Source organism: Elephas maximus, chromosome 1 (assembly GCF_024166365.1).
Source record: "Elephas maximus indicus isolate mEleMax1 chromosome 1, mEleMax1 primary haplotype, whole genome shotgun sequence".
NCBI classification, from domain to species: domain Eukaryota; kingdom Metazoa; phylum Chordata; class Mammalia; order Proboscidea; family Elephantidae; genus Elephas; species Elephas maximus.
Window position 1 is genome coordinate 18,329,171 of NC_064819.1, and position 25,869 is coordinate 18,355,039.

Below are 25,869 nucleotides of genomic sequence, written 5' to 3' on the forward strand. Positions count from 1 at the left end.
GGCAGGATTAGCTGTAGATGAAATGCTGCTCCAGTCATGCCTAACAAAACCTAAAAGGATCACACTATTTCTAAGTTGTTTCTCTCCTATATAAGTAGCTGAGTATCACCTGTGTCCCAAAACAAAGCTCAAAAATATTTATAGGAATACAAAAATATCCAGCACCTAACAGGTAAAAATTTTCAGTTCTGACATCCAGTCAAAATTTACTAGGCATCCAAAGACCTATAATGAGAAAAATCATGCAACTGAAATCTGTCCAGGGATGACATCGATGATAAAATTAGTAGTCGTGGGCATTAAATCATCTATAATAACTATATTCCATACACTGAAAAGCCCAGAGGAAAGATTCAGCATGTTCAGAAAAAACAATGGAAGATAAGAAAAAAGAACAAATCAAAATTTAAGAGATGAAAAATACACCAGACAGGACTTAAGTAGATTAATCATTACAGAAAAAAGGATTAGTGGATTTGAAGACATACTAATAGAAACCGTCCAAAGTGAAACAGAAAAAAGACTGAAACAAAGATGAACAGACCATCAGTGAGCTGTGGGCAGTTTCAAGCGGACTAATCAATGTACATGTAATGATTGTGCATGTCATGACCTAATGTATGTGTAATGCTCAGAAATTTTCCAAATTTAATGAAAACCCTGAGTAAGGAAACATGAAGACTATACCAAGGCATGTAGTAATCAAAGGGCTTAAAACCAGTGAGAAAAGACACATTTACATATACAAGAACAAAGACAAGAATGACAGCAGACTTTATGTCGGCAGCAATGCAAGTCAGAAGACAAGGAGCGACATTTTTAAAGTACTGAAAGAAGAAAGTCTGTCAACCTAGAATTCTGTATCCACCGAAAATATCTTTCAAAAATGAAGAAGACTTTCTTAGACATGTAAAAGCTGAAAGAATATATCACCAGCGGACTTTCAGTATAAAAAATGGCAAACCAAGTCTTTCAGGCAGAAGGAAAATGGTAGATGGAAATGTGGATCTACACAAAGGAATGAAAAGTGATGAAAATTGTAATTTTTTTCTCATCTAAATCTCCTTAGTCAATTGAATTTTTAAGGAATGAAGCACATACTGTGTCCTAGGCTGGATTCCCTAGAGAAGCAAAACCAGTGAAGCCCACCTGTATGTAGAGAGAGAGAGAGAGATTTATATCAAGGAAATGACTCAATGTGATTGTAGAGACTGGGAAGTCCCAAGTCTGTGCGTCAGGCTGGAGGCTTCTCCTGACTTGTGTAACTGCAGGGGCTGATGAACCCAAGATTGGCAGGTCAGACAATAGACCTCTGGCTCACAGGTTGCGGAGGCTGACACATCCCAAGATCAGCAGGCAAGCTGCTAGCTCAAGTCCCAAAAACTGGAGATTAGATGAACGGGAGTCAGCTGCCGGATCCAGAGAGAGCAAAAGCCTGAGCCTTGCCAGAAAATTCACCTATTTTGGATGCAGGCCACAGCCCCAAGGAAACTCCCTTTCAGCTGATTGGCTACTCACAGCAGATCCTATCATGGAGGTGTTCACATATTTTATCTTATCATGGAGATGATTACATCATTATACAACTGCCAAACCACTGAGAATCATGGCCCAGCCAAATTGACACACAAACTTAATGGTCACATGCTGCATACAGCATGAATGAACTGCAAAAACATTAAGCCAAGTGGAAGAAGCCAGTCATAAAAGACCATATAATGTATGATCCCATTTATATGAAACGGCCGGAATAAGCAAATATATAGACATACAGGAAACCCTGGTGGCGCAGTGGTTAAGAGCTACAGCTGCTAACCAAGAGGTAGGCAGTTTGAATCCACCAGGCGCTCTGTGGAAACCCCATGGGGCAGTTTCTACTCTGTCTGATAGGGTAGCTAGAGTCGGAATCGACTAGATGGCAGTGGGTTTTATAGAGATAGAAGAAGTAGATTAGTGGTTGCATAAGGCTGGGGGAAAGGGAGTCATGGGAAATGATTGCTGGTAGGTACAAGATGAGGAGAGTGTTCTAAAATTAGATTATGATGATTGTAGAGCTTTGTCAGTGCACTGAAACCCATTGAATTGTATACTTTAAACAGGTGAATTTTATGATAAAGAGTTACGGCATAAACTAACAAAGAAGATAACAGAGAATTATTTAAAAAAAAAAAAAAACTTAGTTCACCAAAAAACAAGGCAAAGAAAGAGGGAAGAGGAAGCAAAGAATAGAGTGAGACAATTAGAAAACAAATAATGAGACAGATATAAACCCGACCACATCAATGATAGCATCAGATGTAAGTGGTTTAAATACCTCAGGTAAAAGATAGAGATTGTCATATTGATAAAACGGACTCACTGTAGTGCCTAAGAGAAATCAACTTGAAAATTATGAAGACATATAGGTAAAAGGAATAGAAAAAGATATGCTAACAATGAAAAGAAACTTGGACTGGCTTCGTTATATCAGATAAAGTAGATTTTACAGCCAAAAAAAAAAAAGTTTCACGAGGGAAAACAGTCATTTCATAACGATACCAAACCAGACTAATTGCTGTCGAGTTGCTTCTGACTCATGATGACCCTGTGTCTGGCAGAGTAGAACTATGCTCCATAATGTTTTCAAGACTGACCTTTCAGAAGCAGATCACCAAGCCTTTCTTCCAAGCCTTTCTTCTGGGTGGGTTTGATCTGCCAGTCTTTGGGTTAGTAGTTAAGTGCTAATTGCCACACCCAGGGACTTTATTTCGTAATGTTGCAGGTGTCAGTTTATCAAGATGATAGAACAGCCCTAAACATTTATGCACCTAATAACAGAGCTTCAAAAACGTATAAGCAAGAACAGATAGAGCTTCAAGGAGAAACAGATAAGTCCAATTATAGCTGGAGATTTCAGTACCCTTCTCAACAATTGTTAGAACAAGTATACAGAAAATTGGTACGTTTATAGAATATTGGAACAAAACTATCAACCCAACTTGACCTAATTGACATTTATAGAACATTCCACTCAACAATAACAGAACACGCGTTCTTTCTAAGTGCACGTGGAACTTTTACCAAGATTATATTCTGGGCCTGTTAAAGTCTCTTTAGGGTAGGGTTGTACAGCCAATGAATTAATTGCTGTCAGTAAGTTATACACCTGTAAAAGTTAAATTGGCAAAAATTGTGTGATAGATATACTTACAATAATGACCAAAAGAGAGAGAAAGAGAAGCTGCTGAGGCTTCTTATGTACAGCCAGATACCTCATGGGATTTTGGTTTAGAAGTTTAATGTAATGGTTTCATGGGACATGCCAGTTAATTGGCCTAATAACACGTTTAGTGCTTCTGTTCTACTTTCTAGATTGGTAGTTCCAGGGGTCTTAAAAGCTTGCAAATGGCCATCCGTGGCACAACAATTGGCTGCTATTTGCCTGGAGCAACAGAGGAAGAGGGAGAGTCAGGAATAGGAGGAGGAAATGAGATGTGTGGCTAATTGCCTCTGTGAACAACTGCCTCCTTTGCCAGAGACTGGAAGAACTGGATGGTGCCTGGCTACCATTACTGAACATTTTGAGCAAAGATTCGGTAGGAGAATGCTGATCAAAAGGGCTAATATGCAGAACAGAATTTCAAATTATCATGGAGCCCAGGCTGGATGAACCCTGAAACTGTTGCCCTAAGATAATCTTTAAGCCTTAAACCAAAGATATCCCCTGAAGTCTTTTTAAAGCCAAACAGTAGTTGAGCTTAACTACTAAAGAATGCCTGCATTATGCTCTTTAAGATTTACCTCTATGGGGTAAATTGACAACAGCAGCTCCAAAGGTTAGTCAGGAACCTTGGGGGGCAGTGAGTCTATGTTAATGGAGGAAGAACAACTTAGAAAAGGAGGGTGAGAATGGCTGCACAACTCAAAAAATGTAATCGTTGTCCTGAATTTTGCATATAGAAAACTTGAATTGGTGTATGTTTCGTTGTGTATATTCTCAACAACAGCAACAATAAATTATTTTTAAAAGTCTCGACAAAAGTTTGTAAGGATTTAGATCATACGAAGGGTATTCTGTGATCACAACGTCATTATTAAATTAGAAACCAGTAACAGATCTTTGGAAATATTTGGAAGCTAAATATAACACTTCTAAATAAATCAAAAGCGTATATAGAAAGTATATTAAACCAAATGAAAACACAATACATCAATATTTGTGTGTTATTCTGTGCCATCAAGTCAATTCCAGCTCATAGCGATCCTATGGAACAGAGTAGAACTGTCTTATAGGGCTTCTTAACTCTAATCTTTACAGGAGCAGATTGCCAGATCTTTTCTCCCGTGGAGCCTCTGGTGGGTTTGAACTGCTGACCTTCCAGTTAGCAGCCGAGCAACCATTGCACCACTAAGACTCCTGTAGGATGTTGCTGAAGCAGTAATTGGGGAAACTGTTATAGTATTAAGTACCCATATTAGAAAAAGAAAGATCTCAAATCAGTGACTTGAGCTGAGCTGGTTTAATGAGAAGAGCAAATGAAATCCAAAGGAAGAAAGGACATAATAAAAATCAAAATGGAAATCAATGAAGTAGAAAAAAAAAGAACAATAGAGAAAATCAAAGATATACCTCTAGCTAGACTGATGAAAGTAAAAGATAGAGATTACCAATATTGAGAATGAGAGAGATAGCATCCCAACAGATTTTATGATCTTAAAAGGGTAAGATAATATTATGAACCAATGTATACCAAAAAGTTCAACAACTTAGATAAAACAAAAACATTTCTTGAAAGACACAAATTTCCAAACACACTCAAGAAGAAACAGGTAACCCAAAAACCCAATATCTCTTAGGAAAATTTAGTTTGTAGTTAAAATTATTCCCACAAAGAAAACATAAGACCCAGATGGCTCGAGTGGTTAATTCTACCAAATATTTAAGGAAGAGATACCACCGATTCTACACAAACTCTTCCAGAATATTTAATAGGAATAAATACTTCCTGACTTGTTTTTTTGAGACCAGTGTTACCTAGATGGAGCCCTGGTGACGCAATGGTTAAGAGCTTGGCTGCTAGCCAAAAGGTCGATAGTTCAAATCCACCAGCCACTCTTTGGAAACCATATGGGGCAGTTCTCTGTCCTATAGGGTTGCTGTGAGTCGGAATCAACTCAATGGCAACGAGTTTTTTTTTTTTTTTCCCCGATACCAGAACCAAAAACAATTCAAGAAAACTACAGATATTTGCATAAAGTACAAAATCTTGTTGCGGTTGTTGTTAGTTGCCATCAAGTCAGTTCCGACTCATAACAACCTTGTTGCTACGTTTGAGCCCATTGTTGCAACCACTGTGTCAGTCCATCTCATCAAGGGTCTTACTTTTTTTCTTTGACCCTGTACCTTACCAAGCATGATGGCATTCTCCTGATCACATGTCCAAAGTACGGGAGATGAAGCCTTGCCATCCTCACTTCCAAGGAGCACTCTAGCTGTACTTCCAAGACAGGCTTGTTCATTCTCCATAACTCAAAGGCATCAATTCTTCTTAGGTCTTTCTTATTCATGGTCCAGCTTTCACATGCATATGAGGTGACTGAAAATACTTTGGCTCAGGTCAGGCACACTTTAGTCCTCCTTTTTAACACTTTAAAGGGGTCTTTTGCAGCAGGTTTGCCCAATGCAATACATTGTTTGATTTCTTGGCTGCTGCTTCCGTGGGTGTTGATTGTGGGTCCAAGTAAAATGGAATCCTTGACAACTTCAGTCTTTTCCCCTTTTATCATGATGTTGCTTATTGGTCCAGTTGTGAGGATTTTTGTTTTCTTTATGTTGAGGTATAATCCATACTGAAGGCTGTAGTCTTTGATCTTATCTTCATCGTAACTGTTAGAATCTAACAATATATATAAATGGTGATACATTGTGACCAAGAGGATTTCATTTCAGGAATGCAAGGTTGGCTTAACATTTGGAGTTAATGTAATTCACCATATTAACAAACTGAACAGTGTGTTTATTTTAATAGATGTTGAAAAAACACTGGACAAAATCCAACATACACTTCTTACAAAGTGTTCAGCAAACGTGGAATATAAGGGAATGTCCATAGCCTGGTAAAGGTCATTTTGAAAAGCTTACACCTAGCATCAGGCTTAATGGTGAAAGGATGACTGCTTTTCCTAAAACAGGAAAACACTGTGGTTTCCCTTCTTACCACTTTTATTCAACACGTATTGGTGGTCCTAGCCAGTGCAATAAGGCAATAAAAAGAAATAAAAGGAATCCAGGTGAGAAAGGAAGAAGTAAAAAGTTTTATCCACCACCATGATTTTCTTTATGGAAATTCCTTTGAAATCTACAAAAATGCCACTGGAACTAATAAGTATAGTGAGATTTTAGGATATGCTGTCAATATACAAGAATCAACTGTATTTCTATATGCCAGCAACAAATAATTGACAACTGGTTTTAAGAGCTATGATTTGCAATAGCATCAAAAATTATGAAGTACTTAGGCAGAAATCTGACAAAAGCAATGAAAGCTCTGTACATGGATAACTATAAGACACTGCTGAGAGAAAGAAGACCTAAATGGATGGAGGGAGACAGTGCTTTCATCGATCAGAAGACTCAATATTGTTAAGATGTCAATCAGTTCTCCATAAGTTGATCTATAGATTCAATGCAGTTCCAACCAAAATCCCAGCAGGTTTTTTTGAAGAAATTGACAAGCTCATTCTACAATTCGTGTAGAAATACAAAGGACCTAGACTAGCCCAACAACTTTATAAACAGAAAAAGAGAACTTACACTACATAGTTTCAGTATTTATTATAAAGCTACAGTAATAATATAGCTTGATATTTACATAAAGATAGACAAAGAGATCATTGGAACAGAATAGAGCAACCAGAAAACGGAGGGGGAAAAAAAAAAAACCCCAAAGCCAAGGCTGTAAATCTGTACGGAAGCAGACTACCACATCCTTCTCCCCCAGAGCAGCTGGTCAGCTGGTTTTAACCACAGCGCCACCAGGGCTCCTAGCCAGAAATAGACCCACACATATAAGGTCAGCAGATTTTTAACAGTAATTCAAAATGGGAATCAAAATGGCATTGGCCTTCTAAATGGCAACACTGGAAATGAGAAGAAGTTCTGAGGAGTGTAATGAACATTTTCAATATAAACGTATACATATATTTGGTTAAGAACTGTCAGTTAAAATAAGGTGGGTGAATCAAGAAGATGAGCCCTGGTGGCACAGTGGTTAAGCACTTAGCTGCTAACCAAAAAAGTTCATTTTGAACCTACCAGTCACAGTCTGCTTCTGTAAAGATTACAGCCTTGGAAACCCTATGGGACAGTTCTGCTGTGCCCTATGGGGTCGTTATGAGTTGGAATCGACTCAACAGCAGTGGTTTTGGTTTTGGGGCTGAGTCCTTCCAGGGAGTTGTTCATTTCTGTTATTTTACTATTAAGCTCCAGTATTTCTATTTTTTTTTTTCCTATCCTTTATTCAAATTCTTGTTTTGTTCTTATATTGTCTTCCTGATTTCCTTTAGATCTTTTTCTGTTTTCCTTTATCTCTTTGAGCATACTAAACACCAGTGCTTTAAAGTCTTTGTCATGTAATTCCATTATCTGTTCTTCCCCAGAGACGGTTCTATCCCCTTATTTTGATCATTTGCATGAGCCATCCTTTCTTGTCTCTTCATTGCTTTGTAGTTGTCTTTTGTCTTTGGGACATTAAGTTTTTGGTTTTTGTTTTTAACTTTGATAAATCCAGAGATTAAATTCTTCCCCTTCTCTATAGATTGTTCTTTTTCCTCTTTATTGTTGTTGTTACTACTCTTCTATATTACTGAAGGTTACAATTCTGTTTCTAATCCAGCCTTCCATCTAGGTACACTTATTGTTGCTTCCATATTGGTGTCCCTGCTTGGCTCCTTCCGTTAGTGTTTTGCCTCTAGTTTCCCTAAGTGAAGGAACTGGCCTAGCCATTACAGCATTGAACCCTGTGGCTTGTAGCCCTGGTCATGGTCACCTTCCCTCCCAATATTGGAGGCATTTACCACGTTACTCTGGTATCGGATTTTCTCCGAGAGACACCAGGCCTGTCCCTTCAGCATCTGTCCCCCTGTCGGAGTTGCCACATGTTTCTGTTTGCTCATCACACATCTCCCTCCCTGTGAAGGCCATCCACACAATTCTGATACTAGGCCCCCCACTCAGGAGCTCCAGGCGACACAGACGTGCAGCAGGACTCATCTCCCAGGAATGCTGGCTGCAGTGCACCAGACTCAGAGTCCCACCTTGGAAACGACAGCTGTGCCAAGTCACTGTGTGTCTTTACCTATGCTGCACTCACCTCGTTGCTTCTTCCCAGATTCACAGGAACACTCACCTGAGCAGTACTCACCTAGCCACACTGTCCCAAGTCTAACTGATGCTGCACACACCTCATTGCTTCTTCCCAGATTCACAGGAACACTCACCTGAGCAGTACTCACCTAGCCACACTATCCCAAGTCTAACTGCTCAGGTGTCTCAGCCCACACTGCATCAGCCTCACCTTTCTGAGTTAGGGCCAACTGCTCGTGTACTGTGGCCTCGTTCTACTCTGGGTCACCTGTCAGGCGACTACTGGGTGTTTCCCAGGCTTTTCTGCGCTTCTCTGCTGGAAAGGGTAGGATGGAAGCTCTCTGGACATTATGCCTGGGAGATCTTTTGGCTTTGGAGCCACCAGGGAAGCGATGTGTTTGGATTTACAGAGAGTGTCATTATAGGTATGTGGCAGAAACCTTGCAAAAATAATTGGCAATGGGAACACAAAAAAAACTGGGAAATCTTTTAACACATTTATTAACTCCAAAAGAAGGGAAGTGTTGAGGATTATACTAGAAAGGAAACGTGGTCGTTATAAACTATGTGTTTAAGAGCTATGGCTGCTAACCAAAAGGTTGGCAATTCGATTCCACTGGCCGCTCCTTGGAAATCCTATGGGGCAGTTCTGCTCTGTCCTGTAGGCTGGCTATGACTTGGAATCGACTGGACGGTAATGGGTTACATTACTATGACTACGTAAGTAATATACTGTGTATATTATAAACAGGTTTGGTTCGGTTTTTTACAGGCTATGTTATTTACATAGTCATAGTAATGTAACCTGTTGTGATTGAGTCAATTCTGATACTCACAGCAACCGTATAGGACAGAGTAGAACTGTCTCATAGGGTTTCCAAGGCTGTAATCTTTACGGAAGCAGGCTGCCACACCTTTCTCCCACTGAGCAGCTGGTGGGTTTGAACCACTGACCTTTTGGTTAACAGCTGAGCACTTGACCACTGCACCACTAGGGCTCCTTGGATGTGTTGTCAGGAGAGACCAGTCCCTGGAGAAGGACACCATGCTTGGTAAAGTGGAGGGTCAGTGAAAAAGAGGAAGACCTTCAGAGAGATGGATTAACACAGTGGCTGCAACAAGGGCTCAAACATAGCAACAATTGTGAGGATGGTGCAGGATCTGGCAGCTTTTCGTTCGTTGTGCATAAGGTTGCTATGAGTTGGAACTGGCTCAACAGCACCCAACAACAACAACAGTAATAAACCTTTACTCTCTGGATGAAAATAGTTGGATGGAAATTGGTTCTGATATACTGTTTTCCAAATTGCTTAGTATCTGGGGGGTCTTGCTTTTGTAAGGAATATCTTCTGCCCTGTGCCCTGTGTTCAGGGCTGGTGCCTATCAACCTGTGTGCCTCTTATCAGGACGCTGTCTGGTCCCTCGGCCTCCTCTCTGGCTTCATGGAAGGATGGGTTAGAACTCCTTCCTCTCCCTATGTAGTCCAACTTTGTTTCCCATCAGCCATTGTTTGTAGTTCAAATCTGTTTCCTGGAACAACTTTGTTCCAAATCTGTTTTAGGAAAAATATAAACATGATTATGAGTATTGTTATGCCTAGTTTAACCTCATTTAAATGGGCTAATTCTTTTTAATATACCCTTTAGGAAGTAAGAAGAAAGAGAAGGAAAGGCCAGAAATTTCTCCTCCCTCAGATTTTGAGCACACTATCCATGTCGGCTTCGATGCTGTTACTGGAGAATTCACTGTAAGTTGCCTGTCAGGTCTCATCTGCGAGTACTGAGGCCTTCCTCTTCAGTACTGAGTTGGAAGCTATCTTTCCTGTTTGTACATTGACTGAATTCTTCCTGTTTTTTTTTTTATTTCTTATGAAAATGTTTGTGGTTGGATGTATCTCTTTTCCTAGGGAAGCTGAGTCTGTTAATTATAATCATGCAAAATAGGTTTCAGAAAAAAGACTTTTTAGAAAACTAGACCTTTTAGAATTTAGTCAAACCTACAATTCTGTCAGATTGACTTTCCTTATGTATTTTGTCATTTATTTCTGGAAATTGATTTTATTAGAGCAATTAAAAAACAAAGACAACAACTAGTTTCTGAATATCTCCTCAGGGCATGCCAGAACAGTGGGCTCGGTTACTGCAGACTTCCAACATCACCAAACTAGAGCAGAAGAAGAACCCTCAGGCTGTGCTGGATGTGCTAAAGTTCTATGACTCCAACACGGTGAAGCAGAAGTACCTGAGCTTTACTCCTCCTGGTAAGACATCAGTGAAAGGCTGAGTACAATAGGATCCTGGAGTTGTGAGGCGCTTCTCCATAAAAAGATGGTTTCTCGAAAGACAAAGTTAGGCTGTGCTTCTTTGTCTTTGTTTTTTCCCCTGCACGCACTATGCCTTTCGTAAACTGACTGGGGCAGCTCTTGTGGATACGTTAGAATCGGGGGATTGTATTAGCTTCCTGGTTTTGCAAAAAAAAAAAAAAAAATGGAGTTCTTGAATGTTTTGGCTCCTCCCCACCCCGGTTTCCTTGTTGCTTTTGAATGACTTCTAGCAATAGGAGGAAAGAATACTGATTTGTAGGAGAAATGCTTTGTTAGACAGGAGGAAGGTGGTTTTACTACATAAATGCACAGACTTTAAAATAGAAAATGTTTAAGTCCAGTCAAGAATTGAGACTCATCAAATCTATAAATGCGTGAAATAAGCATTAGAACCTAAAAGGATATATACGTCAGAGTTAGAATATCAAAAAACGGTTTACTTGTTCTGATCAGGACCCGGATAAGCCTATGCATTGCCAAAACCAAAACTAAACCCATTGCTATCAAGACACTTTTGACCCATGGCAACCCTGTATGTTACAGAGTAGAACCGCTCCACAAGGTTTTCTTAGCTGTAGTCTTAATAGACGTAGATCACCAGGCCTTTCTTCCGTGGTAGAACCGCTGGGTGGATTTAAACTGCCAACCCTTTGGTTAGTCTAGTACATCCTTAGGAGAAGGTCAGACTTGTCTCTGAAATCTCTGTGTCAACTAGTAAGTCGCAAGAAATTAATAAAGTTGTTTTGTTTTTAATCAACGTTTGTCTGGGAAATAGTAGATTCCTTTCATCCAGTAGGAGCCCTGGTGGCACTGTGCTTAAGTACTCAGCTGCTAACCGAAAGATCGGCGGTTCGAACCCACCAGCCACACTGTGGGAGAAAGGTGTGACAGTCTGCTTCCGTAGAGATTTACAGTCTTAGAAACCGTATTGGGCAGCTCTGCTCTGTCCTGTAGTATTGCTATGAGTCAGAATTAACTTGACGGTAGTGGGGTTTTTTTTTTTTTTTTTCCTTCATCCTCTATATACATTAAAGTCTCTGGGTATTTTTAAAAGAAAAAAAAAAAAACAAAACTTGTTCTTGAAAACTCCAGAATAAGTATTTTAGCATTTAATCTCTATTAACCGTCTTCAAAGATTTGCTTTTTTTCTTGATCAAGATTTATGTGAAGAATTTTATTTTGCATAGTTGCCATTTTCTGAATGCTTTACATTCCTTGATAGGCAGTTTTCTGAGGAATGTGTCTTTGTGAATAAACTTCTGTTTTGTTTTAATAAATACAGATTGGCAGGTATGGTTTTTAAAATAATTTTAATAATTTTTAAATTTTTATTGACGTATAATTTACGTGCCATACAATTCACCCATTTTAAATGTACGATTGAGTGATTTTTGGTAAATATACAGAGTTCCATTACAATTCGAGATTCGTAGCCCTTGATCTTGTATAAATTCTTCTTGATTGAATGCTGATATTGTCATTTTTCTCAAGACTTAATCCAACTTAAAATCAGTCTACGAACAGTTTACTTGGTCTGCTTGATTTTTTTTTTCTCTTTTATTATATAGAAGTTGTTTTATTTCTTGAATTAACTTCGTATTGTTTTCTGTTTCATATTCAGAGAAAGATGGCTTCCCATCTGGAACACCAGCAGTAAGTTAATATGTTCGTTCTTGTAGCTCTTGTTTTAATTTAGGTTACCCAAAACAAATCTCGGTTTTTATTTCCCTCTTTAAAGTGAATTGTAGCCATCAGAAATAAATAACTATTTAACAGATGTTTTTAGCTAGCCTCTAGATTAGTTGAAGAAGCCATATTAAATAAATAAAATACTTAAAGTAACTAAAATTTATAATGACCTTTAGAGCAGTTAGCTCCTTTCGGTTATATTTCACATACAAACATGAATACAAAGCACTTGAGAGCATTCTCCTCTTTCTTCCTCCCCCATCCTCCTTCTGGTACCTTTCTATTGAATATAGACTACAGAAACACACTGGCCAATTGGAAATTGTCACAGTCTTCAGAGTTGGCTGAAACCTTACCTAGGTTATCTTATATGCCCACTTACCTCCTGGAAAGAATCATATTTTATTCATTTTCAGTTCCTCAGGAGGAAACAGCCTCCTAGAGCTGTATGAGGGCTAAATGAGCAGACAGGAAAGCTCTCCCTAGCGTACACCTGGCATGTAATCAGCTCTTCACGAAGATTCATTCTTTCCCCTTTTGCGTCACTAACCAACACCTTTTCTGGTGAAGCTGGCAATTTTAAATGACCCCAAAACGACCCTCTAACTTTGAGAAGCCCCAGATGATCCTTGTTTTAGGTCATTTAGTAACAGATAAATTCCGATTTACTTTTAGGGCATTGCATATGTATGCTTGTTAAAAGGGTATAGTCCTCTCTTGAGAATATTTTATATTTACCACTTGCATTTATTTCATAAACTAACTTTGCCATAGCTTTTGTATAAGATTATCTTTACTTTTAAAAATAATTAGATCAGAACCAGTGAGGCTTTATCGGTCTGAAATGAGCTGTTAAATCAGTTTCCTCAAGTATGTTTAAAAAATAGTCGTATTTTAATTTACTGTTTTTACCTTCATTTCACTTGCCTTCCTGACTTTGCTCATGTGACAAATGCAGTTGAATGCAAAGGGCTCAGAGACATCCGCACTAGTAGCAGAGGAAGACGATGATGACGAAGAGGCTGCCCCTCCTGTCATCGCCCCACGACCGGATCACACAAAATCAGTGAGTGTTCCATCCGTGAATTGGCTGTGTGCGTGCACCTGTCTCTGTTTGACGTTACATAATCTCTAATGATTATTTTTAAAAGTTTCCAGGCTTCAAACATTTCAGTATGGCGAAATTTAACTAGATCTTCACTTAATGGCCACTCATCAAAAAGCTACTTTTTAAAAAATAAGAATCACATGGCCTCTTTAAAAGTTTTTTTCTTTCTGTATTACACCTTTGCTTCCAAAGAGTTCATCTGTTTTTCTTACTTTCTCAGTCTCAGTGCAGATAACTGCCTCAGTATATCTAAAACTTAAATCTTACCTCTTTACTCAAATTAGGTATTTTACCTACCATTTTACATCTCTCCGAAAGCCTTCATGTCCTTTAGGAGGCTGCCGAGAGTGAAGTTCCTAAACAGCTGTGGGAGAATTTTAACAATGATGACATAGTTGGAGACAGAGGAGAGAGCTTCTGTGAGTCCTGCTCTTCTCCCTGTGCTCATTCCAGGAAAGTGGGGGGCAGATCTGTGCAGGGGAGTGGGGTGAAATAGTCTCCCTGTACTCATTCTAGCAGAGTGGGGGGCAGGTCTGTGCAGGGGAGTGGGGTGAGGTGATCTCTCTGTACTCATTCTAGGAAAAGTGGGGGGCAGGTCTGTGCAGGGGAGTGGGTTGAGGTGGTCTCCCTGTACTCATTGTAGGAAAGTGGGGGCAGGTCTGTGCAGAGGAGTTGGGTGAGGTGGTCTCCCTGCAGTAATACTAGTCAGTGGCGGGCAGGCTCTGTGCAGGGGGGTGAGGTGAGGTGGTCTCCCTGTACTTATTCTAGGAAAGTGGGGGGCAGGTCTGTGCAGGGGAATGGGGTGAGGTGGTCTCCCTGCACTAACACTAGTCAATGGGGAGCAGGTCTGTGCAGGGGAGTGGGGTGAGGTGATCTCCCTGCACTAACACTAGTTAGTGGGGCGCAGACTGTGTGCAAGGGAGTGGGGTGAGGTGGTCTCCCTGTACTCATTCTAGGAAAGTGGGAGGGCAGCCTCTGTGCAGGGAAGTGTGATGAGGCAGTAGGACAGCTGACAGCTAGGGCTTTGAGGACTGCATTGGATCCTGATCTAATGATAAAAAACCAAAACCAAACCCATTCCTGTTGAGTTGATTCTGACTCATAGCAGCCCTGTAGGGCAGAGTAGAACTGCCCTGTACAGTTTCCAGGGAGCAGCTGGTAGATTTGAACTGCCAACCTTTTGGTTAGCAGCCTGGTTCTTACCCTTTAGAACTAAGTGTTTGAAATGAAGTGGTAGCAATTATATTTGTGTAAAAACAAATTTCTCTTTTTTTAACCTAGTTTTTAAGCTCGTGCTTTTTTCTGCTACATTGTCAGCATGTCATAGTATATGTTGTACCAAAGAAAAAAGACTTCATGGTTACATTCTTCTTAGTTACATGTCTTTTATAGTCTGAAAATATTATTTTTATTCTTTAGAACGGTGGAAGAAACAACTTAGTTTTGGTTAAAAATCATAGAACTCAGTAGTGTCCCAGTAAGCATATCTGAGAAGACTTTTCCTCAAACCTCAGTAATGTGCTGTCTCTCTGCAGATTTATACACGGTCTGTAATCGATCCTATTCCTGCACCAGTTGGTGATTCTAATGTTGACAGTGGTGCCAAGCCTTCAGACAAACAGAAAAAGAAGACCAAGATGACAGACGAAGAGATTATGGAGAAATTAAGTATGTTGACTGCATTGTGTATTATTTTTAAAGTGTTAGCAGCTCTTAAAACACTTGGTGCAGATGCATTTCAATTTATACCATGTGTTTTGGCTTAAAGCATAAAGAAATTGTTAACAAATAATAAATTGTTTTCTCATAGGAACAGTAGCTTCAATTACAGTCTGGTGAATCCAAAATAATACTCTTCTTTGCTTGTGTACTAGTCCATTTGAAAGATAGCATGTGTTGACTAGTGAGCAGTGTGTCTCTGCAGGAGTCGGTACCTTTGGGAGCAATACTTTTTCCACTAAGGGTTGAACCTAAGGCACAGTTGTTGGAAATGTTATAAGAAGAGGTTTGTAGATATTTTTGCATGCATATAGCTTCTCAGTGGGAATCTACAAAATGTCCCTAAATAATGAAACAGAGGTCTTCCTATATAGATATGTGTGTAGGCATAAAATCTAGTCTGGGGAAAAATGTTTTTTCTCCTCCCCCTTTTAATCTATCAGTTATTGTTGGCCTGGATCAAGTATTGGAAATAATGCATCCAGTGCCAGGGAGAGGGTAGTGATAACATCTGATTGCAAATCACTGCAGCCGTAGTTTGAAGATAAAGAACGCTAACCTAGAAGGATCAAGGAAAAATACTTCATAGACGATTGTTTAAAACACTTGTATGCTCTGCATTTATTTGCTCTTGGTTTCTTAGTGCTTTCAGGTATAAACCTGCTTTTAATCTGGTGTTCTACCCACTACCACTAGTTGCCATCGGGTCGATTCCAACTCATGATGACCCCATATGTCAGCGTAGAACTGTGCTCCCTAGGGTTTTTAATGGCTGATTTGTTGGAAGTAGATCACGCTGATTTTATGCCCAGCGTCCTCGTTTTAAAACCCGTCTCTTAGTCTTGACTTTGTAGACTTGCCTGAAACAGGTGTCTGATTAGTTTGTATTAATCTTTAATAGTGATAAGTAGTTTCCTAAATATATTGAAAGATACAGGATATACTTGAAGAGTCAGAAAAGCCAGTTAGGGTTTATCATTCATGTGGATATCTTTCATGTATTATTTCTGATGGTAAATGGTTAGTGTTTTGGGTTTCAAACATATTTTTGAAACTTAATATTACGTTTGAAAACCACGGTTCTAAAACAAGTGGAGCTTATTAAAAGAAATAGTGATATCGCAATTAATTTACAATTTCAGAATGCTTGACTAAGCTTCCAATTTTTGTTGTTACTGTTTAAAATAGGAACTATCGTCAGCATAGGTGACCCCAAGAAAAAATATACAAGATATGAAAAAATTGGACAAGGGTAAGTATTTGTGACTGTATTGCCACGATGTTCACTACTTCCTGGATGTACCACATGACATCTCTGTGGCCTGCTGACCTTGAGCACTTTAACAGTATGCTAGGACCAGTGCCCATGGGGATTTGTGTAAATAGATGATAATGCAGTTATTTCTAGACGCTGTTAAAAAACTGTACTGCTAGCTTGGTTTCATATTACTGTTTTTTCATATTACCCCTTGGTGGTAAAGGATTAGGTGGATGGGAAAATTGCCCACCAAATATATTTTAAAAACAACACACTGCTAGATGATATGCAGTGAAACATATATCATCTTTGGTTCTCCTGATCCTCTGATTTTTGTCCAATTACTTGTATTTTTAAATTCCACTAACTGAACTTTTTTTTTCTTGCTTGGGAGTAAGTGTACATCTTGAATTTTTTTAATGTTATTAATCTCTGGAAAGAGTTCAGTGAATTTGGAAAGAGATCTTGAACGTTTTTTGAAAACATCCTTAAGAATTTCTTTTTAAAACTAAATTCTGTTGCAACATTGATTTTAATAGAATGTGAAAACGATACTCATGAGCAGAATAGTGGATAAGCCGTAGTGTATCCGTACAGCAGAGAAAATGGGTCAGCAAGAGTAATGCCTCTCCGTATGGAGGGGTATCACAAATGCAGTGTGGGATGAAAAAAGCAAGCTGCCAAAAGTACATCCAAATGAAACCATTTATGTGAAGTTAAAAATTACGCCAAGCGTATCCTGTCTGAATATGCAGCGGCACCCTATGTAATTCAAGCACGAATGGAGACGTGCACGGAAGTGATGCACATCGGACACAGCGTCAGCACCAGATACAGGTTACCTTTGGGAGGAGAGTGCTGCCAGGAAGCGGGCACACAGGACCTTCAGATGTATTTATAATGCTTTAATTCCTAGCCTGGGAAGTGGATTCATGGCTGTATGTTATATTTTTCTTCACACTTTTTTGTATTTCTGAAATATTTCTGTTGTGTTTTGGCTACAAAGATTGCTTCTTTCTTGAAGTTTTAAAAATGTTCTTTAATTCTTTTGTTGTAAGTGTATGAAGTCTTTGGATATGAAAAATGATAGTGATTTGAAACCTTAAATCTAATTGTCTCTCTTTTCCTCCTAGTGCTTCTGGGACAGTTTTCACTGCTACTGATGTGGCATTGGGACAGGAGGTAGCTTTCTTCCATATTTACCATATTTCTAGGTGTAACCATTGGCTTTTAGTGTAGGAGGGAACTAGTTAAAGCTGAGAATAGTCAATAGGAATCTTTTTTTAAATTGAGTATGTTTTCAGAAACGCTGTGTATAATTTTATAGTACTTTGCTCATTAAGAGGAACAAAGAAGGAATTATGGGTTGAGTTTCATAAACAAACAAATAAAAAGATCATTTTCCCAGCTTGGAATGGAAAGAGGATTAATTCCCGGTACCGGGCTGACCTTAGGTTGGTTAATCAACTTCAAGATAAATCTAAAAATATTTTTAGACTCCAAGTATTGCAAAACATTGTGTATAGGCACCGTGGAAGTAAAAGTACTACCTATGAATAAGTTACAGGTCTTGTTGTATAATAGAGTATATACACAGAAAGTTAAATTATGAACTGATTGGTGTATATAATTTTCTAAAAGAGCTAGAACATCTGTTCTGAATTTTTTAATCCTGTTCTCATTATAGGTTGCTATCAAACAGATAAATTTACAGAAACAACCCAAGAAGGAATTGATCATTAATGAGATTCTGGTAATGAAAGAATTAAAGAATCCCAACATAGTTAACTTCTTAGACAGGTAAATATCCATATTTCCAAAATGTAAGGATAAAAATAGAAATTCTAAGTTTCATGGCTTGGGGTAGGGGGTTAGCCACTTAAGTTAAACTAGGGCAAAATGTCAGTGCTGAGAAGTAAGCTTGAAGGAGAATGGGGAGAGAGAAAATAGCACATATACAGCTTAGTAGGTACCTGGATATCACTTGACAGGTGAGAGAAGACGAATGAATGATGGTTATTGCTGATGGTACTTATGTTTGTGGCAAGTGATCAAAAGCGGAAATGTCAGGGAATAGTTGGCTGTGATTTGTGTCTTGAGAGGGGTGACTGGCCACACGGTTTTTAAACTTGTAGATCAGCTTTTAATTTCAAATGCTATCCTTCATGGGCAAATAGTGTATATTAAAACCTCATTTAACTTGTCATCGTTGTTAGGTGCTGTTGAGTCGGTTCCGACTAATAGCGACCCTATAGGACAGAGTAGATCTGCCCCATAGAGTTTCCAGGGAGCAGCTGGTGGATTTGAACTGACGACCTTTTGGTTAGCAGTGAGCTCTGAACCACTACACCGCCAGGGCTCATGTTTAACTCCGGAATTCATATTAAATAGCAGAACAAAAAGCAGAATAGAAACTTATGTATGTTATTACAAGTTATGTTTTTTTTTTTTTTAGACCGCCTCATATATGTGAGTGAAAGAAAAATAGAAAATAAATGAAAGTTAGAATAGTGATTATATTTGAGAGGAGCATGAGTGATGATCTTATTTCCATATTTAAATTTCTTTAGAATGAGAAAATAAATAATACATTTTTTTAAACTTTAGCTCTAGTTAAAGGGACCATGTTCATAGAAATAAATTTTCCTGGTACTTGAAGATTTAAACCAAAAATCATCTGCTTTTTAAAATAGTATTTTAAGTCAGTTTAGCTTGTTGGTTAAGATAAGCCACAGCCTTTGGGGTCACTTACACCTGGCTATAGATTCTGAGTCTGTCACTTTCTAGCTATGTGCCCTTGAACGAGTTACTTAAGTTCTCCAAACCTCAGTCTCTTTATCTGTAAAACAGGACTAAAAATGTCTACCGTATAGGGTTATTTTAATTGGAACAATCTGTGTAAACACTCATTAAAATTGTGGGCATAGTTTAACTTTAAAATTATTCAGACTACTTATAATGACTGTCAGTTCTTTTTCTTTGCTGTTATATAGCAGCTTCCTGTTCTCGTCCTAGCTCTCAAGCCCCAGTTTCATTATTAGGGTATATTTGAATTCTTCCAGCTTCTACTTGGCTATTTCTAATCTACTATCTGAATGATCGGATAACAAGGATTGTTAGGATGTTACTTAAATTGTCTCTAAACTCAGGGTACTTGACCCAGCGCACTCACCAGCTGTGGCCATCAAGCTTTCTGGTGCCATTTGATTGGTCCAAGGTCTGTTTTATTTCCCTTGACCTGCTGGCCAAGCGGGGTCTCATTGTAATGTGCTTTCCATTTTTTAAAATAACTTGTCCTTTAATTTTATTGACTTTACTAACCTTCACGGATTGGGACAGTGGAAGGAAAGGTTTCTCCCATAGAGAAATTCTAATTTAGATGGCTCTTACTGAAGACAGTCAGTGGAATTAAAGTAGGCAGTTATGTTCTTCAACCCAGAGTACCCTGTATTTAGAAAAAGTCAAACTGTGAGTGTATTTTGTGTGCTCTACTTGTAGTTACCTGGTGGGAGATGAATTGTTTGTGGTAATGGAGTACCTTGCTGGCGGGTCACTTACTGACGTTGTAACAGAAACCTGCATGGACGAAGCACAGATTGCTGCTGTGTGCAGAGAGGTGGGTTTGCGCCATTTCTGATAAAGCTGCAGCGATGTGGGTTAGCGAGAGATGAAAAAAGGGAAAGTTTTTCTGCACAGGTAATTTTTATGGTGTGAGATACTTTCTCTGTCCACAGCCTCTGCAAGGTATCTCCATACCACTTTATCCTGTGTTTGCATTCCCAATCCTTTCCTTCATGTGTGAGATAGTTTTGGGATGAAGGAAGAACCTGTGAAGAGCCCTGTTCACTGGTAAATTTCAGTAGAGAGGGTGATCATAATAATTTATCATTCAAATCAAGACACTTAAGAGAGTAAAAGGGGTTGTTATTAAAAAATACACCAATCAACAGTGGAAACCGGGAATATCCCACGCAAAGCAAGACTCACGTTCACCTTACATTTCAGTAAGTCTGCATCTGGCTTTGTTGACCTCACCGAAGGTGAAGAAACTGGTTGCTTCTGGGTATTAATTAATGAATTTCTGGACAACCGTTTGCTTAAGCCAATAGAATGCTATCAGTTTGCTCTAAGTCGAAAACACACCTTTTTTCTTCCATCTAATCTTTGCCTACAATCAGACTTAAGGTAATGCTTTCTTATTGTCATCAATAACTGCTTTTCTTGTAACATCAAGGAATATTGTCACAAAGGGCAAAATTGTAAATGTTTTTAAGACTGTTGTATTTTCAATGATTCGGCTTTCAGCAGTTATACAGTAGTACATAAATGAATTATAAACTTCCTTCATGTGCAAACAATACATAAAATGTTTGCCCTCTTCAGCTTTTATTAAGGGGTTTTAATAAAATACTCTTGACAGTTTTAATTCTGAATTATGCTCCTTCTTTCAGGAGGGAAGAAAGTAAGAACCGTTACTTAATAGTTATGATTAATCTTACCAAAGATTGCTTTGGTCACTTAAAAGCTGACATAAACTTAACAAGAATTTATCTGTTAATACTTAATTTGCTTTTCTAATGATTTTTTTTCATAATTGATATCAAGAGTAATTATTTTAGGAATTTCTCTAATTGTAATTAAGTTGGGTTTTCTTCCATAAGCCACAATAGAAAATTTGTGACAATGGTTTCTATTTATTTGTAGAAGTATTTTTCTGGGGATTGTTCTTTTCAGAAATCTGCTTAAATGCCTGGTAAACACAGTGTGGTAATGCACTGCTTATCTAACTGTTGCCTTGAATGAAAATCAGAGTATCTTGAATGAGATTTTTAGTTGTTATGAACAATAGGCAGACTACTTGTTCTTCTCTGATGGGAGTAACTGTTTCCAGGTTTACGATTTATATGCCGAGTTGATGTCTGAAAGCACTGGGGCAAACACATTAAAAAATATATCATCTCCTTCTTGTATTTGAGGAAGCGAGGAGTTTTTCTCCACTTTTTGACTAAATGCTTTCTGAAATGTGGCATAAGAGGAAAGTAATTTTCTGGTCATTGGTGTCCAGCTTCATCTAAAAGCCTGTCGTAGAAGCAGCAGTGGAGCGTACATCCTTAATCACGCTGATGAACAGCTGACTGGAACCAGACCACCCAGATCTTACACATTCCTTGCTAGCCTGCACTGATGAGACTTCTCAATAGCTCAGATTCAGATGAGAGTGATCACAAGTTTATCCTTTACCATTGAAATTATTTCTAAAGAGCCTGTGCACATTTACAAAATAGTGAAAGAGCCTAGAAGTTACAGACTATAGTTATATTTTACAAATGAGAGCATTGAAGACTGATATTCTTAGGGTTTTAATTAATCAGGGCAGAGATACGACTCATTCATAGTCTCCTCTGAACTCAGGCTTCGTATATTCCATAGACAACATTAGAAGAGTCGAATTTGGAAAGACAGCATACTCACAGTATGAGTAAGTCATCCTTTTCCCAGGGCAGTGAGCCACAGAATGCCATCATGCCTCTCCCCCACCCTCAGCTTTAAATTCACTTTGACAATTTTATACTTTGATTCCAAAGGCTACAGTGTTTAATAATATCTCTGGGTATGATCAGAGGGTGGGAAGGAGGGAACTGATTAATGAAGGCATCTTGTAATCAGAACTTTGCAAATGAGAGGATTTTTTTCTTCTTTATAGGTGTAAGTACTGGAGTGCCTTCTGTAGAATATAACTATGGAATATGAACCTCCCTTGGCTTTTTCAGGGACTGTTTTATTAATTGGTGTTTTTCTTCTGCTCAGTGTTTACAGGCACTGGAGTTTTTACATGCTAATCAGGTGATCCACAGAGACATCAAAAGTGACAACGTGCTTTTGGGGATGGAAGGATCGGTTAAACTTAGTGAGTAACAGATGAACGAGTAATATGTTTGTCTTATAACTTCCTGCCTTTTGCTTAATAAAAATAGAACAATTAGTTTTTTATGCTTTACTGTGTGGAGGGGGAGGAGTGTAGTGTACAGAACATGGACTTTCAGCCTGGAAGCCTGGATTTAAATATCATCTGCCACTGCTTGCTGAGTCATTTCGGGCAAGTTTTAGTCTCTGTGTGTCTCTTTCCTCGTTTGTAAGATAAGGAAACTAAGAGCACCTATCTCTGAGAATTTTTCTGAGGATTAAAAATGTGAAGCACTAAGGAACTGGGACTGTCCCAGTGATGACACTGTGTTTTAGAAATGAACTTGAGTTTGTCTCTGCTGTCTGTTAGACATTTTCATCATGCTGCTGAGCATTCTTTGGCTTCTGTAGACCATGGCCTCATCGGGAGGGCTGTGTGACCCTGACCTCAGGAACGGCGACGGAAAAAATCCCATGTGAACCACTGTCTCTCATAATCTTCTGTCTCTGACGTGGTAGAGTCATGAAAAAGTTGTGCAGGATCTATATGCTCTGCTGACTATACTCTCACTTCCAACATGCCCTCTGGAGGACTCGAGAAGAACGACTTCTGAGGCTTCTCCAGACACTCAGAACTGAAGGCATTTCCTAGATCTAGGGACCAAAAACTTTCTTCCCCTCTGCGAGAGGGATTGGCTCCTTTTGCAACTGCAACATCTCTTTTTTAAGCTACACCCTCCAAAGGTTATTCAGCCACCAGAGAGGAGGTGTGGGTTCTTTTAGATTGTCAAAATACATGATTAGAAACCATAAAGTAATCTTAGTGGGCAAGCCAGAAATGCGCATTCTCGTACATTTATGTCAGAAACGAATGTAAAATGAATTACTTTTTTGGGTAACAGTTTGACCTGTCTCTACCATTTATTAGATAATCACCTCAGGCAAGTTATTTATATGTATATGTATATATATGCCTCAGTTTTCCCCATTTGTAAAATGGGAATGATAACAAATGTACCCATTTTGTAGGGTTATCATGAGGGTTAGATAATGATCATTTTTATAAGGACTTGAAGCAGGGACTGGCTTGCTATAGCTGTTAATTCTGTAATTATCTGATCCAGCACTTGCTCTTTTAGGACTTGGTTTTATAAAATTACTGTACAAATAAACACATAAGTACAAGGACGTTCTCTGCAGCCTTGTTTGAAATAAAGGAAAAACTGACAGTGTCCCAAAGGTCAAGCAGTAAGGGAATTAAAAAAAAAAAAAAACCCCACTGCTGTAGAGTCAATTCTGACTCATAGCGACCCTATAGGACAGAGTAGAACTGCCCCATAGAGTTTCCAAGGAGCGCCTGGTGGAGTTGAACTGCCAACCTCTTGGTTAGCAGCCATAGCACTTAACCGCTATGCCACCAGGGTTTCCAGTAAGGGAATGGTTAAATAAATTATGATATTTTTATACCCTGTAATATTTTATAGTTATAAAAATGAGTCAGATCAATGTACTAATATGGAAAGATCTCCAAAAATAAATTCATTCTTAAAAAGATAGCTTACAAAATACCTTATTTAGGCAAAATAAACCAAGCAGTTAATGGGTATTATTTGCACTTTAAGTAAGTGCATAACAGAAGGCCTGGAGCTTACAAACCTAAATGTTAACAACGAACAGTGGCTACATATGAAATAGGAAGGGTTAACAGTGGGAAAGAAGAAAAAGTTCTAGATTCTAGTCCTGACTTTTCCACTCAGTTTGCATTGGGTACCAGACTAAACATCCTGCTCCTCAGGTATAAAATGAGGTGGCTGGAGTAGATCAGTGCCAGTGAGGACTTCATAGGGACATCACAGTTAGATGCATCCTTTCCCTAGGCCTGCTGCTAAGTGGGATGCTTAGTGATTCTAGCCTCTCTTTATCTTATTCAAAAGTAGTTTCTACTTCCTGACTTTGGCTCATTCACTTCATTTAGTCACATTTGGTGACTTTTTCTTTTAGATCTCTTTCAATTTTATTATCTTTATTTTTAATAGGCTTATTTAGAAAAAGACCTGATAATTTGCATCCTGCTTGTGGGAAGTAAAAATAAACAAATGAGAGTGTATAGTATCATCAAAATATTTTAAACCCATTCTGGTTTATTTTATTAATAAAATATTAAAAAACAAGATGCTGAGTAGTTACAAAGCAATTAATTCTGTCATTTAAAGTGTACTCTTTCTGATAAAGCAATCCATGGGAACCATTAACTCTGGACGATTTCTTTTGTTTTATAGCCGACTTTGGTTTCTGTGCCCAGATCACCCCTGAGCAGAGCAAGCGAAGTACCATGGTTGGAACACCTTACTGGATGGCACCAGAGGTGGTTACACGGAAAGCCTACGGCCCTAAAGTGGACATTTGGTCTCTGGGTATTATGGCTATTGAGATGGTAGAAGGAGAACCTCCATACCTCAATGAAAATCCCTTGAGGGTAAGACTGATTAAACACCAGCCTTCTTTTAAGGAAAATACTTTCCTTTAAAACGTTTATTTAGAACCTGCTTGTGCGGGTCACCGGCCAAGGATTTAGAATACAAAGTAGATAAAACCTAGCCTCTGCACTCTGCTGGAATCATTTAAAAATCATTGAGTTGAATGTGTCAAGTAAAGGATTTGGAGAGTTTTAGGAAGCTGTATGGTTTCTAATTTGCATGCGAATAACAATGTACTGACCTTTCTATAGAAGTAAAGGTTCCTAGGTGTACTCATCAGGTTATCAACTTTGAATCTTGGCCTCTGTACCCCAGGATTCAGGGAGGAGGAAAGTGAGACCATGTCTCTGAGAAAGCTGTACAAATAGAAATGTTAAAGCCCATATTTAAACAAAGGAGTGAGGGTCCTGAGGTACACATGAGGCCAGCATACTTTGAATTAAATATTCCAGCAGTGGAAGTGAAGAATTTGGGGGTATTTTTTTTCTTCCTTCTTTTTAAATTACCATATATGGTTCAACATCATTGGTTATTAAGGAAATGCAAATCAAAACCATAATTAGATACCACTTCATACCCCCTAGAATGGTTATATAGTCAAAAAGACGGACAGCAGCAAATGTTGAGGAGGCTGTGGAGCAATTGGGACCCTCAGACAGTGCTGGTGGGAATGTAAAATGATGCAGACATTTTGGAAGGCAATTTGGCAGTTCCTGAAAAAATTAAACACAGAGTTATCATATGATCCAGCAATTCCAACCCTAAGTATATATCTGAGAAAACAATAAGCATACACCCACAAAAGCTTACACATGAATGTTCATAGCAACAATATTCATAACAGCCAGAAAGCAGAAACAACCCAGACATCCCTCAGCTGGTGAATGGATAAATGGAATGTGTTTTATATATATACATATATAATGGAATGTTACCCATCCATAAAAAGAAGTGGTGAAGTACAGATACAGGCGTCCACATGGATGAACCTTGAAATCGTTACGCAAAGCGAATGAAGCCAGATGCAAAAGGCTGCATGTTGTATGA

General features: G+C 38.7%; 1 protein-coding gene across 1 annotated transcript in view; it reads left to right on the forward strand.

The window, feature by feature from the left end:
- PAK2 (p21 (RAC1) activated kinase 2) overlaps positions 1-25,869 on the forward strand; it is an 84,796-nt gene that overhangs the window by 52,702 nt on the left and 6,225 nt on the right. Inside the window, exons 3-13 of the mRNA XM_049879664.1 lie at positions 9,991-10,091; positions 10,457-10,604; positions 12,289-12,320; positions 13,315-13,422; positions 15,000-15,132; positions 16,372-16,435; positions 17,575-17,623; positions 18,129-18,241; positions 19,940-20,057; positions 22,250-22,349; positions 24,625-24,821. Coding sequence (XP_049735621.1) covers positions 9,991-10,091; positions 10,457-10,604; positions 12,289-12,320; positions 13,315-13,422; positions 15,000-15,132; positions 16,372-16,435; positions 17,575-17,623; positions 18,129-18,241; positions 19,940-20,057; positions 22,250-22,349; positions 24,625-24,821 — 1,163 coding nt within the window. The remainder of the gene's footprint in view (positions 1-9,990; positions 10,092-10,456; positions 10,605-12,288; positions 12,321-13,314; positions 13,423-14,999; positions 15,133-16,371; positions 16,436-17,574; positions 17,624-18,128; positions 18,242-19,939; positions 20,058-22,249; positions 22,350-24,624; positions 24,822-25,869) is intronic.